We start from the raw sequence: 14,023 nt of genomic DNA on the forward strand, positions 1-14,023 counted from the left end.
CCCAAAATAAGCTTGAAATGCAATTCTTAATCGATTCCAAAAAGTTCTTGAAAAATATTGAAAACTGATGGAGTTATTTCAATTTTAATGAAGTCATTTTGGCTAGTATTCCGAACCGAGATATTATGTGCAATTTTCCCAATTTTGTTCATGGAGGTCTTTTTACTTAGTATCCACTATATTCAACAAACACTGAGTTACATCTTTCACATAGAGTTAGTATCATTAAAAAATATTGAAATTTTATCGAATTTGGGCAAAAGCGAATTTGGGCAAAAGCGTATGCCCAAATATGGGCATATTTTTTAAAGCTCATAGCTCAGCCAATTTTTGACCAATCTGGATGGAAATTCATGTACTAGTCCTAAAACAGGCTTATCTTGCGAATCTGAGTGAAAAATATAGTTCATCATGTAAATCTTAACGAAGAATATAAATCTTCTAATTGTAGGTATATTAAAGTATATTAAAATGTAGGATTTTTTCCGATTTTGACCCGCGGGGATATACTTTAATATACTTTAATATGGTTGGCCCCCCCCCCTAACTTATATCTCGTGAATATTGTGACTGTATTTTTACCAAAATGTCCTCAAAGTGGATCCTAATAGTAATATCCTGCACAAAATTGAACCGATCTATAAATAAATATACAATTCAGACCTCTATTATTTACTCCCTGTCGGGGTACAATTATCAAATATCTGTTTGTAAATCCGAGAATGTTACAAATACAAATGTCAGCGTATAATAGATTTATAATGGGAGGGAAGAATATGCCGTTTTGACAAGCATGAGTAGAACTTCAACTAGAATTAGAAACCATTTGGACGTTGCTCGGACAGTCAGGAGACAGGATGAAGTACTTCTTATAATTCTTTCCGAGAATTATATCCCCGAAAAGTCGTGAACACTGGTAACCGATAATTTCCCGAAAGGGTTGCCAGCGTATAATCAGGACAGACTGCGAGTCACCTCAGACTGGCTGGCGGGAAGTTTCAAAACAAATAACAGTTGCGCACTACATATATATTACACACTATATAAATATTGTATCGTAATCAGGACAGCGTATTATCAGCAATAACTGTTGCGACATGTTTTAAGGATTTGAATTCGCTAATTTCAGATTTATGTGCAGGTTGATGTAATGGCGGTGAGGGTACCACTACCAACGTTGAAGAAGCGTGTATTAAATAAAGGTATGAGAAAAGTGCGTTTTCTACGTTAGATTAAGAATGCAGCATTATATTTCTGGAAGTGGAAGAAAGTTGTTGACCATGATGGTTTAAATGGGCAGCGGTCAAGCAAGTAATCTAATAGTAATACTGGGTATTTCAAGAATAATTTCTGGGCCACATTTAATTAATTGTCACAGTAGCGGTTGTTTAAAGTCTTGGGATTGGTTTCATGTTTGTCACAACTATAGCTGTCCGTTAATTTCATTCGTTTGAAGTTTTTTAAATCTAAAATTTTGAGATAAATCAAGCTGCCCAGATTGTTTTGGAAATTTTCAACTTTAATAATGATAATAATCATATGTTGATTATCAATTAATTAATCGTATTTTAATTAAGAATAAATATTCCTTTCGTTATCTGTAAAAAATATGCCCTATCCTGAAATATAAGATAACAATTCTTGAGATAAAAGATTTTATCACACTAAGGCCGTCTAATAACATTAACGGCCTACAACCTAAAAATACACACAAAATCAAGAATACTAGATAGTATTAACTAATAACTAGTAAGAAAAGGTAGTGATCAGCAAAAATACTAATATTTACCATTTTCTTACACATCAACATATTTTAACGAAAATAATTTAAATAAAATATAAACCACAGAAATTATATTATTATTGAGATCTTATCATTATTTCTTATTTTGGTCGCGGGTCTAAGACCGAAATAAGACCAAATCACTGGTAAAACGTTATTATGTTTACTGGAATCATAAATTGATACTTTATCAAAAGTTACGACTTACGTTTGACCCCAGTTGCTAACATATAATGTTAGAATAAAATACAACGTTAACTGTTATAAAACAATTTGATCAAACAAACTTAAATATAGAAAAATACACGGAGACAGGAGATGATGATTTGAGGAATGAGTAAAATCGAAGAGTTTATTTTCCGAACAAGCTGGTGAAGACGATAGGTTTGATTTCATCGTCATCCAAGGAAAGTGAGACTAAGGTACCCCGCTTGATCTGGTTCACTTCAGGACCTGGAATTGGTAAAACTGTTTAATTAACTTATTTATTTACACGTTAAAAACAACGGCACGTTAACCTTTTCACAAATTTCAGCTTTTAATTCGTCTGACCACGTTTGAGAAACTGTCTGACAACAACTTTCAACATTAACTTATATATTAGTAAGATATATAGTTTGATATTATAATTTAACCGTATTTTACCTAGCTCTGTCTCGAATGTGCTTGAAATCTCCTTTAATACTTTATCCTTCTTAACTCTTCTCCATGTAGTAATAAGACCAGTGGCAATATCAACCTGTTTAAACATGAATTTACAAAATTTCAGTGCAGAATAATCAACTGACAGTTAAATTGTAGAGTCAATTAAATTGTATATTCAATTAAATTGTAGATTCAATTAAATTGTAGATTCAATGTAATTAAATTAATTGATTATATTTTGAACTTACGGGTGTGGGAGGAGCGATGGTGAGGACCACAACATTAAACTGTTCGTACTGTTCCGCTAACACACTGAGGAACTCCTTGGTGTCCATAGCTTTATGTACTGTGTTTATTACTAGGAGTTTCAGGGCGGAGCAGGATTCAGATGTCAGGAACTTCTCACATCTGTCAACCAGCTCCAGGTCCTCCGTACCTGGCGTTGTCATGGTTAATGGTTATGTGGTGGTTATGACGTGGTTATGACGTGGTTATGACGTGGTAATGACGTGGTTATGACGTGTTTATGACGTGGCTTGTTTGATATTGACGGGTGATATTTGACTTTGTTCGATATTGACAACACAATCTCGTTAAATCACCTGTTATGGATAACAGTCATTTTTCAGGAATCGGGATATAAAGTGATAAAGTGTCACAATCAGTGTAATACGTTTGTTTTGACAATCTCGTTAAGCTATGACGTTTCAAACTGTAAAATTAGTCTTTCAGGATAGTTTGATATGCGTTGAATTCCTACTCTTTGCACTGTCTATTGTCATAAATTCCATATAAAAAACAGATATATGATAATATATCTATATATATTATATATGATATAGAAAACGTACCTGTTATAGTCTTGAACTGGTAGAAGTCCACATCACTGTGGGATGACACACTCTTTAACTCAGGTGACACCACCATAACAGGGAGCTCCATCTTGACCCACACCTCCACTATCTGCTTAATGATAGAGTTCTTGGCAGCGGCGTCACCTCCGTGGACTAGAATGTAACTTGGTTGTGCAGCGTTTACATTCAGGAATGTGGAGTCACCTGGTCAGAGAAGTAACTGTTGAAACTTGAAAAGATTAGAGACAAGGTTTGAGACAAAAACTTGTTAACAAATATGTAGCCGGATATAGCGGCAATTCTGAAGAGATTCATACCTAATACATTTAAAAAGTCAAACTAAGACCGTAAACGAACCTGAAATGCCGATGCTACAAGGAGTTCTCCGTGAGGAAGTAAAGAAGGTCGTATAATGCTCCTCTTCCTCTTCCTCCTTCTCCTCTTCCTCCTCATGATCTGCCGACTCAGAAGAAGACAAATTCAACTTAGTAAAGGTCTCATCCAATTTGTCCTCCTTCATTCTAGGCGAACTAGCAGCATCACTGGAGACGGACAGATTATCAACCAGAACGCCAGAAGATCGCCCTGATAACTCGGACTCTGACTTACTGCAAACTACATAATCTGATCCTGACGAGTGTTCCGATCTAGGAGTGTTCTGAATCGACTCCAGACCCGGAGGAGCTTTAGAAACGGAAGATGTCTGGTCGACTGACTTTGATGTTTGGAGAGGGAGTTGGGGTATTGTTGAAGCTCCGGATGAGGAGTTTTCAATTGTATCAGATTCTGAGGGTGGTGTGACGGTCTCAGACTCAGGCTGTGTCGGATTGGTTTCTGGAGATGATGCTGGTTCCCAGACTGGGTTACTGAGCGGTACTAAAGGTTCAACCACTTTATCCGGGTCAGCAACAACCACTTTATCCGGATCAGCGGGCTGAGATGCTTCGCTTTCTGGTAGTTTCGTATTTTCGGATATATTATCTGTTTCCGAAGGATCTATATTTAAAACTGGAAGAGAATTTTGATCCGAATTCCGATGGTTTGTAATATTCGGAGTTTCTTGAGTTTGTGGAACGGTCTCACTACGAGATACTTTGTTTTCAGTAACAGTAGGGTTAGTTTCAACAACATCAGAGATCGGAACTGCTTGATCTGAAGCTAGGACATCCACTTGATCAGATTTTGCAGGAGGGCTATACAACATATCTTCGAAGTTTGAGTATGAATCTGATGTCTGCTGAGAATCAGGGTTCAGAGACGGTGTGGATACAAGTTTTGGATAAGAATCGCTGATATCTGGATGTTGTGCGATAGGAGCGCGCATCGGCGGGGGTACATAAGCTCCTTGGGGCGCGTTCACTTCTGGTACAGAGTATGACGCAGCTGTTTGCTGAGAATCATGGTTCAGAGATGGTGGCGATACAAGTTTTGGATAAGAATCACTGATATCTAGATGTTGTGCGATAGGAGCGCGCATTGGCGGGGGTACATAAGCTCCTTGGGGTGCGCTCACTACAGGTGCAGAAGACTGGGACACTGGAGCAAGAGATGTTACCGCAGTTACTGACGGACTCTTAGTCGACATTACAGGTGCTGTTGTGGGTGTCCTTGAAAGATCAGATACAATGGAAGCTTGAGGAGGAGTCATGGCATCAGGGGTCATAGCCCCAGGGACCATGGGTGAAGTAGAAACAGGAGGAGTGCTGTGGCGAGGGTCGACAAACTGGGCCGATGATGGAGGCATTTGTTGTTTGGGAAGGTTGAGCGTGACATTTATTGTCTTTTTACCGCTTGGGAGCTGACGTACTTCAGTCAGGAATATCCTGAAATTGAATTATCATTTTACAAAGATGATTGTAGTGTTCAGTATTTCTGTATTTATCAATTCAAAACAAGAATTGCGCCCGTTGTTTCGTTTTGGCGGACGCTAGATTTCCATTTCAGATTAACTATCAATTTAAGTATAACTATAAGCTCCAATCAGCTCACTTCAATCTTCATGATAATAATATTGATCAATTATGCATCAAATACGGGAAACACTTGAAATTCAGTTCAATTGCCGTAGAACTTAACTTGTATCTGTAATTCAAGAAATTATCAGCAAAGGTAAACTATACTCGTGTACACATCAATACACTACGCGTGCCACGTACAAATTGGGTGTATTACCTAATAGTAATATTATACATTACATGCATCATATACACAGTCGCGCCGCGCATTCATAGATCACAGGCTATCTATACATCACATCTCCGCAAGCAATCCTCGCGCGCGCCCAACTTTTTCGTTGCATGGTAACGAACGAACACACGACATATTTAAACCCACCTATCTCGTTCTCCAAAATCCACGTTTTTCTGCAAAAACCTCCATTCGTAACCTTTCACTATCGCCTTTTTTCAAAAGGGTGAAAAGGAAAAAATTATCATCTGATGAAATATGAAATGCCAATCATATTATTCATACCTCGGTCTAGTTTTCAGACACTTGTAAAATTCCTTGGTGAGGTTCGCAGTGTTGACTTGAGTTACCTAAAAATAGTTGTTTTTAAGTCAGAAGCTCAGGAAATTGTATGTCTAACGAGATTTTTCAATTGGGCAGTATTGACTGTCATACTGCATACAGGAAATTCAGTAATTCGACTGAAATCAACATATCAAAGTTTCTAATCAGCTACTTACAGAGAACTCTTTCATGAACTTTTTAACAAGGTCAGTAATTGGAATTGAAGCTACAAGTCCACCAGATATCTCCTCTCGAACCACATTGTAGATCCAGTGTTCTGGTGATCCAGGCTGCAAATCTGGTTGAGTAAAGTAAAAAGTAAAGTAAAATTTATGTCATCACATCATCACACATGTCTACAAAATATCATCGCATTATGAGAGAAATTTTAAAATTCTTATCAATCATATTTATCAAACGAATAATGAATGTGAGTCTGGTCAGTTGCAGTGGTCATGGCATAAATTATCAGGAAATGGCGATACCCTCAGCATACCAACAGGATAGTAATAGATTTAATTTATGATAGAAATGTAACTTTTGTTTTGATAGATATAAAACACGATCTAAAATAGTTAATATCAACAAAAACGCCTGTACCTGGAATGTCAACAGGTATTCTTTTAAGAATATCCCAGTTGAACCCATTTGGAGCCTGAAGACTGGCAGTGTCATACAAGGACGACGAGAGGTTCTGGTTAGAGCCATGATTATACGAAGCAGGTGACCCATTTACAGTCGTAAGAGGTGAGGCTACTCCTGATTTCTGAGGACTGGCTGATGCGTGTGGTGCTGCTGGCGGGCTACTCCTTGCTGCTGAGTCAGGGTCAGAATTCGGCGGTCTTGTGGCAGTGGAGGGGCCACTAACCGGCGGTCTTGTGGCAGTGGAGGGGCCACTTACCGGCGGTCTTGTGGCAGTGGAGGGGCCACTTACCGGCGGTCTTGTGGCAGTGGAGGGGCCACTTACCGGCGGTCTTGTGGCAGTGGAGGGGCCACTTACCGGCGGTCTTGTGGCAGTGGAGGGGCCACTTACCGGCAGTCTTGTGGCAGTGGAGGGGCCACCTACTGGCGGTCTTGTGGCAGTGGAGGTGCCACCTACCGGCAGTCTAGTAGTGGGAATATATTCCATATTTGGTGGTCTTGTACCCGGAATTGTGCTGTTAGGTGATCGAGTAGAATGAGCGGGCTCCTCTTTTGGCGATCGAGTCACAGGAGCAGAGTAAGGTGGTCTTATGGCCTGACTAGAGTTCGTAGTGGGTGGAATTGCTGATGGTATCGAGTTTGAAGGAGGCAGCGGATCAGCTTTAGGTTGACGTGGGCTGGGCTGAAGCATGTCCTCGAATGATGCAACAGGGCGAACGTTCGGGAAGTTTGGAGGTATTGTAGAAGGTGGGATGCTTGAATTTGGCGGTCGAGTCCTGGATGGTGGTCGTAAATTAGGTTGACGTATAATTGAAGGATTGGCTTGTAATCCACTGGAAGGCGAGGTAGTGTTAATAGATGAATTGATTGTAGAGAATGGGGGCACGTAGTCCGGATAGTTACTGTTAGGGGGACGAGTCGATGGAGCTGACCAACTATCATTAGGAACCGAGGAAGAAACGGGCGTAGGAGTGCTCGCTGTGGGCATTTCCTCAGGTTTTTCGGAGGACACTGATTCAGCGTCAGAGTATCCTGGAGGTGGACCGGAAATACGTGATACCGTGCTTATCAAGCTGTGTTGGTGACGCTTAGCAGCAGGGTTGTAACCGCTATCAATTGCCTCCAACTCTGCTGAAGTATCAAAACTAATAGACACAGGAGTTGATACGGGCGGAGCAACCGGTTCAGTAGAAATTGAGTCTGATGTTTCTTCGGGGGGTCGGAGCGAGTCTAGTTCAGAAGAGAGCCGCCCTGGAGAAGTTTCTGGAGACGTTTCTTTCTGAAATGGGAGTTTTAAATAAGGAACTAAGCTAAATTATAAAGAAATTTCACCTTTTAAATATCAAATGCGTCCAAACGATCTATGTTTCATATCTTACTTTGGTAGAGGCATATTGGTTTCCTATAGCAGATCGTATTCCGTCGAGAACGTTCTTGTGGATTTGCCCGATTATATTGACGGGTCCAGTGACTGATATGTTGTCATTTTCGTACGGAGAAAAGTTAATACTTGAACCAGGAAACTCTGAAATGGTTTTTTCAAAGTTTAAACTATCATCCAGCAAAAACATTAAGGTGATTTTACATTCATCTTATCGTCATCGTTATTTTGACAAGCTTATGCACAAACCGTGAATGAGCTTCTCCACAATTTCTCTGTTTCGATAAGCGAATCCATTCTCTTGAGGAGTCATAGATATCAACTTGGTAATGACTTGCAGAGGGAAAGTTGGTATGCTTGATGAAGGAGCCGGTGATGAAGGTGGCCTCGTGGTATTTGGAGGTCGAGTTGAGGGTTTTATTGAATTTTCCCTTGGCTTTGCAGACTGATTTCCGTTAGTATTACCATCCATTGAAGCAACTTGAGCCATCGTCCTGACCGGCGAAGGTGATTTTACGGACGGTGGTTTGGCCTGAAACGAGTGCGGTCAAGTAACAGTATTAAAGACAGCAACAAAAAGCAGTAAAATTAAAATGAAAATCAGTTTGGGTTTAATGCTGTTACGTTACCCATACAGTCAAAAAGGATAATCATAATATTTAAATTTATGCACATGGAAGCAAGATAAAACGTTACCAGCCGAAAACTAATGTAAATGAAAATCAAGGTGACGAAGACATAAAGAATTGACTAATGTATGAGAGGTTACAAGTGGATGCTTTGACACACACTTCAAACCTGTTCCACATAAACCTTATCATGGAGGATTATCATCTCTTGGATTTTATTTTTAGCTGCTTTCACATCAACCACTTTACCACTCAAGATCAAATCTGCGCCCTGTTGGATCAGCTCCAACTCAGGATAACCTGAATAATTCGACATTTTACAACGAAAAACTATAAATTATTCAATCAAAATAACTATAATTTATAAAAATCAACACTGACTTAATCCTAACGGAGCCGTTTGATTTTACCTTTGATGACGCTGTAAACAAGGTAAAGATTCCTCCTAGCAAGGTCTAGCTGCCGTTCTGATAAGTTGTTGAGAGGGGATTGGAACGGTTTCTCCGGCGTGGTAACACCCTATTTTTAAATATCGTAAAATTGGTGTAAACAGTTCAAACGCACAGAAAAATTGTTGAGCTAATATAAATTAAGTTCAAGACAGATAAGAATTTTTTCTAAATAGGAGATAAGATAATCATACATCATGATGACAGGAGTTTCACAATCAGTTTGCTTGCAATGATTTATTTGATAGCGAACAACATGGACAAATACATGAAAGAATGTGCGGTGACATCATTAGGTTTTATATTCCAACCTGGTCATGACGAGCCCATAATTTTGTCCATGTTGCGCACTATAAATTACAACACTTTTTTAAAGATAAATATACCTTACAGTGCTTGTCCAAACATAGTAGAGGAAGAAATACGAAATCATAGAGCAACAACACAAACAAGCACATTAGCCGAATTATGGCAAAGTTTATTTCAACTTCAATCCCACGCGGAGTCATGGCAGTACAAAAATCAGTTATTACTATTAATTAATGATCACAATCACCACTCAGTAATTCTCATTTGTGGCTTTGAAACTCACGAACGCAAAGAGCATTAAGTATAGAGCTGAATGAAGAAAATTCCAGAGGAAAAGCAAATGCCTGATCACGCGTTCCTAGGTTCAAATAAAATACAGTGCTCACTGCTCCTTCATAAGAAATGTTGTTACTAAATGAACCACGTTTTTATGAGATCATAAAAGTTTGACAAAATCAATGTTTCTTTACGTTCAATAATTTCAAAGTCAACTTGGCCACAATTACAGCTAAGAAAATTAAAGAAACATGGCAATCATGACAGGACGTCTTTCAACAATCGATTCCCAAACACGAACAACTAACGAACGAGATTTACCTTGCCGACGGAGAACTTGGAAGGTCCAACAATTTCTTTTGTCTCAAACTTGATGGTTTCCAGTGATCTTTCTTCCCCAAACTTCTCGAGGAGAGTGTATACTTTCGCCGGTAGTGGCTCACCACTTTGGAATATCAGCTAAGGAGAGAATAATATTGTGAGGATTATAAATAAACTACAATTGTCACAATTTAATATTATAGCTTAATAATCTCTGTAAGTTAGCCAGATAATCGATTATTTCTAAGTGATAGTTAAATCAATTATGTGCATAGTTGGATAATAATTACATAAACAAAATGGAAGTGGATTCAGGGGTGAGCCACGTGTCTTGAAGAACGTTTAAAGAAGGAGTTTATATCATAATTGTATCACCTACAATTAACATACAAAACAGGGTGCTTTCAGAAGCGAATACAAATTAACAATCCATTACGGCACATTAAACGATTTGTTTCTGCAATTCAATGATTTATGTTTGGAACGATTGCAAGAAGAAAGCTAAAAATAAATCTCAGTGAGAGATTTTCTACAAAACACAAAGAACAACAAAAGCAATCTTTTGACGCAAGTTCCAGCTTGAGCTAACATCACGTGACTTGAACCAATATCACGTGACTTGCACCTTCAATGTACAATGTACACTAAAAAAGGTGCACAACTTGATCAGACTACACTGAAATACTTTGCATATCATGCAATTAACAGCAAGAACTGCAAAAACAGCAAGAACTGCAGCGTTGAAGTGAGATAACACGTAAGCTAAATATTGGAGCTCACAACATCACAAGAGATTAACAAGATACAGCAATACCCCGATTTACCGCGGAGTTTGGGAGAAAGGAAAAAGCCGCGGTAAATCGGGGCGCGGTAAATCGGTTTAACCATAACAACTTGACAAGAGATAATTCAGCTGGGCTGGCAGTGGGAATGGTTTATTGGCCATCGGACTAACAAAAGGGAACATAGGTATTTCAAGTCCTGAGGGCATTTATAAACTTAATGTAGTTATGGTAACTGGGAGCAGGACTCTAGAGCGGGGGACTGTAGAGCGGACTTGGTTGGAAGTAGGAGCGGAGTCAAATCGCCAGGGCCGGAACTCCCCTACATGTACACTGTACAGGACCCATACTATGAGGACTCTAGATCGATACCCATAGATCGATACCCACAGCGGTTAGAAATTTGAGAGTGGACTGTAGAGCGGACTTGGTCGGAAGATTAATATCAGATTAGATACAACTCCTACAGCCATGGTAACTAGGTCGCGTTATATTTCACGCCCAGACAATCGATGTTAATTGTTAATTAAGGTAATATTATTATAGTAATGCATGACGACCCGATCAGTAATATTATAACTCCCAATCATCGAAGGACTACCACCACTACAATAAATCCATTGCATTATACGGTATACATTGTACAGTGTACATGAATGTGCTCCTCTCTCTATTTCCTGCTTGATAATAACTACTCCAATCTTATCGTTCCATGATACTAGTGTACTGATTGGGGACATGGCGATAAAAGTCTTATCTCCGGAGTTAGGTGGGCAAACTTTAAACTTAGCAAAGGAATAATCACTCGACACTCGACACTCTCCAAATTGAAAACTATTTCCATACTTTTTGTGGTGGACGTTCAACTCTTGATAACCAATCACAAGATTTAAAAAACGTTAATTCTAAACTCACATAAACCTGAACAAATCGCATTTACCTTACTCGGGAATATTATAACCGGGATAAAGTGGTGGGTTTTGGAAGATTCCGCCATATTTTTCCCGGTCAAAAATTTTACCAGTCATAAAAAACCCAGCCGACTCAGATTATGGGGTTCCAAGGAGGCGGTGATCATCATATTTTACCTGAAGTCTCATATGTGCTAGAGAAGACTTTTGAAGCAGTGCATGGAGGGCTGTAACTTTATTGGCGGTTGCTACCATAATTTCGTTATAAAAATCACAATTTGGTTATAGAAATCAGATTTCAGGGTGGACCGTGATTCTCACTTCTCTTGCCCATGAATCAGTGAATCGTAGAGAAGAAAACAATTTATATATGTTATAGAAGAAAACGAAAATAATAATAATATTATATAATATATATTATTTAAATAATAATGTCTCTAAAGATTGATCGCTTCTCGTGTGCAGTGTGTAGACTAAAGAAAGAGGGAGTTTTTCCCGTTAAAGTAACTTGTGGCCACATCCCGCTAGAAGTGAGTAAACTGTGCCACTATTTCATGGTCCACGGTAGATTGATTACAGGAGCAGTTGAAGATGCAAAGCCAAGAAGTTCCCCAATACCAAGCGGTGGGCAGGAAATTAAGCTCCGGCTGACCTTCAGAGCAGTAGCCCCATTAGCGGACAAAATGAAAGTCTTGTTAAGACAACAATACAACTTCGAATTTGACGGTCAGCAGCTCAGGGGGATATCAATAATGATAATGGCGGGGACATTAGCGATAATGAGAATGAGAATACGCTTTAATGAAGATTTGACTTATTATTGCTTAGATTTATTTTCCTTCAAATAGACGTGTCTTTTTTTTTCTATTTCTGAGTAATATCAATAACTGTAAATTGAAATAACTTCTTTAACAAGTAACAAAAACAGAAATTTCGGTTGAAAATTTGTTGACCTCTGAAAAAAAAACTTGAAAGGTCGGCCACCGGTAAATACATGACCGGGATAATTTGGCGGGTTTTGGGAAAGTCCGCCATATTTTTCCCGGTCATTAATTTTCCCAGTCATAAATTAACCCGCTATAATATTCCCGAGTAAGGTATACAACAGCGAAAGCAACCGAAAAATAAATTACGAGTTAGAGCTATTTTAATGGTATTGATGTTAAAAGTAAGGTTATAAGTATACTAATTAGGAGCATATCCGTAGACCCAGGGAATGAAGCAGGTTAGTTCAACGGAACGAGTACAATGACGATTAGAAAGGTGATACTAGTGCTACAGCCACTAATTCATGAGCAGTTCCCACGGCAATAAGGGGCTAGTACCGGACAACTGTTCAACCTAATTTGGACTTTTCCTTGACAGGGTAGCTTCAAGCTTGGGAAAATTATCATAAACCCAATCAGTTAACTTTGAAACGCTACCAGGTTGTCAGGATCGCGGGAACGAGGTTCCACCGGTCAAAGACTGATCTCCACGGTCAAGGTATACAAGAGCAGGTCTTGATTATGTACTTCTGGCATATCTGATCTCCACGGTCAAGGTATACAAGAGCAGGTCTTGATTGTGTACTTCTGGAATATCGAATCTCCACGGTCAAGGTGTACAAGAGCAGGTCTTGATTATGTACTTCTGGCATATCTGATCTCCACGGTCAAGGTATACATGAGCAGGACATCTCTTGATTGTGTACTTCTGCCATATCTGATCTCCACGGTCAAGGTATACAATGAGCACGACATCTCTTGATTGTGTACTTCTGGCATATCTGATCTACACGGTCAAGGTATACATGAGCACGACATCTCTTGATTGTGTACTTCTGGCATATCTGATCTCCACGGTCAAGGTATACATGAGCACGACATCTCTTGATTGTGTATTTTCTGGCAAATCTGATCTCCACGGTCAAGGTATACATGAGCACGACATCTCTTGATTGTGTACTTCTGGCATAGGTAGAAGTAGTTAGGGTATGCTGATCCTTTCTCCGGGTATAAACGAAACCGACTGCGTCCAAAGGGAGTTTCAAGAGCTCCTATCTTTTGCTGAAGACAACCATGATTCGATACTTTGATCACCATCTCTCTTCCTTATGTATTGATCAAAGCATCAAAGCTGTATAATAAGCTAATAAGCGGACATAGATCTCGCAAGCATGAGCTTGAGCATTTTAATACTGCAGAGAGGGACGGCTCTCAGGAGACAAAGTGGAACGAGGCTAATAACTGGTGAAAACTAAATGAAAATAATTGGCGGTCTCGGTCTCGGTACTTATTGGCCTTTTACTAAGAATTTTATTAAGAATACCGATTATAAATCACAAGGGTGAAGCCTAAGTAGGCACTGATAATAAATGAGCAATTCTAAAGCAATTTTTTGTTCACCCTCAGTACCAACACAATAATGGTACAAACACAACCGAACACCAAATTAACAATAAAACTGAGTCTAAACGGAGATTTGCAAACATCACCACCCCTTAATAAAACAGAACAATTCCGGTCATATTTCACACACTTCAAGAACT

The 14,023-nt window shown here is 39.2% G+C and overlaps 1 protein-coding gene across 13 annotated transcripts in view; it reads right to left on the bottom strand.

Moving 5' to 3' along the window:
* Positions 1-1,498: 1,498 nt before the first annotated feature.
* LOC134819336 (uncharacterized) overlaps positions 1,499-14,023 on the bottom strand; it is a 116,254-nt gene continuing 103,729 nt past the window's right edge. For 5 of the 13 annotated variants that reach the window (XM_063829242.1, XM_063829247.1, XM_063829245.1 and 2 more), the window contains 14 exons: positions 9,801-9,938; positions 9,487-9,561; positions 8,856-8,964; positions 8,615-8,745; positions 8,066-8,348; positions 7,815-7,960; positions 6,394-7,714; positions 5,970-6,091; positions 5,755-5,819; positions 3,640-5,105; positions 3,280-3,486; positions 2,677-2,864; positions 2,429-2,522; positions 1,499-2,236 (listed from right to left, as the gene is read on the bottom strand). In XM_063829242.1, coding sequence (XP_063685312.1) covers positions 2,136-2,236; positions 2,429-2,522; positions 2,677-2,864; positions 3,280-3,486; positions 3,640-5,105; positions 5,755-5,819; positions 5,970-6,091; positions 6,394-7,714; positions 7,815-7,960; positions 8,066-8,348; positions 8,615-8,745; positions 8,856-8,964; positions 9,487-9,561; positions 9,801-9,938 — 4,446 coding nt within the window. In that variant the 3' untranslated portion in view covers positions 1,499-2,135. The remainder of the gene's footprint in view (positions 2,237-2,428; positions 2,523-2,676; positions 2,865-3,279; positions 3,487-3,639; positions 5,106-5,754; positions 5,820-5,969; positions 6,092-6,393; positions 7,715-7,814; positions 7,961-8,065; positions 8,349-8,614; positions 8,746-8,855; positions 8,965-9,486; positions 9,562-9,800; positions 9,939-14,023) is intronic. The other 8 variants (XM_063829254.1, XM_063829252.1, XM_063829251.1 and 5 more) reach the window with 3 other exon arrangements.

Source organism: Bolinopsis microptera, chromosome 8 (genome assembly GCF_026151205.1).
Source record: "Bolinopsis microptera isolate Bmic1 chromosome 8, MBARI_Bmic_1.0, whole genome shotgun sequence".
NCBI classification, from domain to species: Eukaryota; Metazoa; Ctenophora; class Tentaculata; order Lobata; family Bolinopsidae; genus Bolinopsis; species Bolinopsis microptera.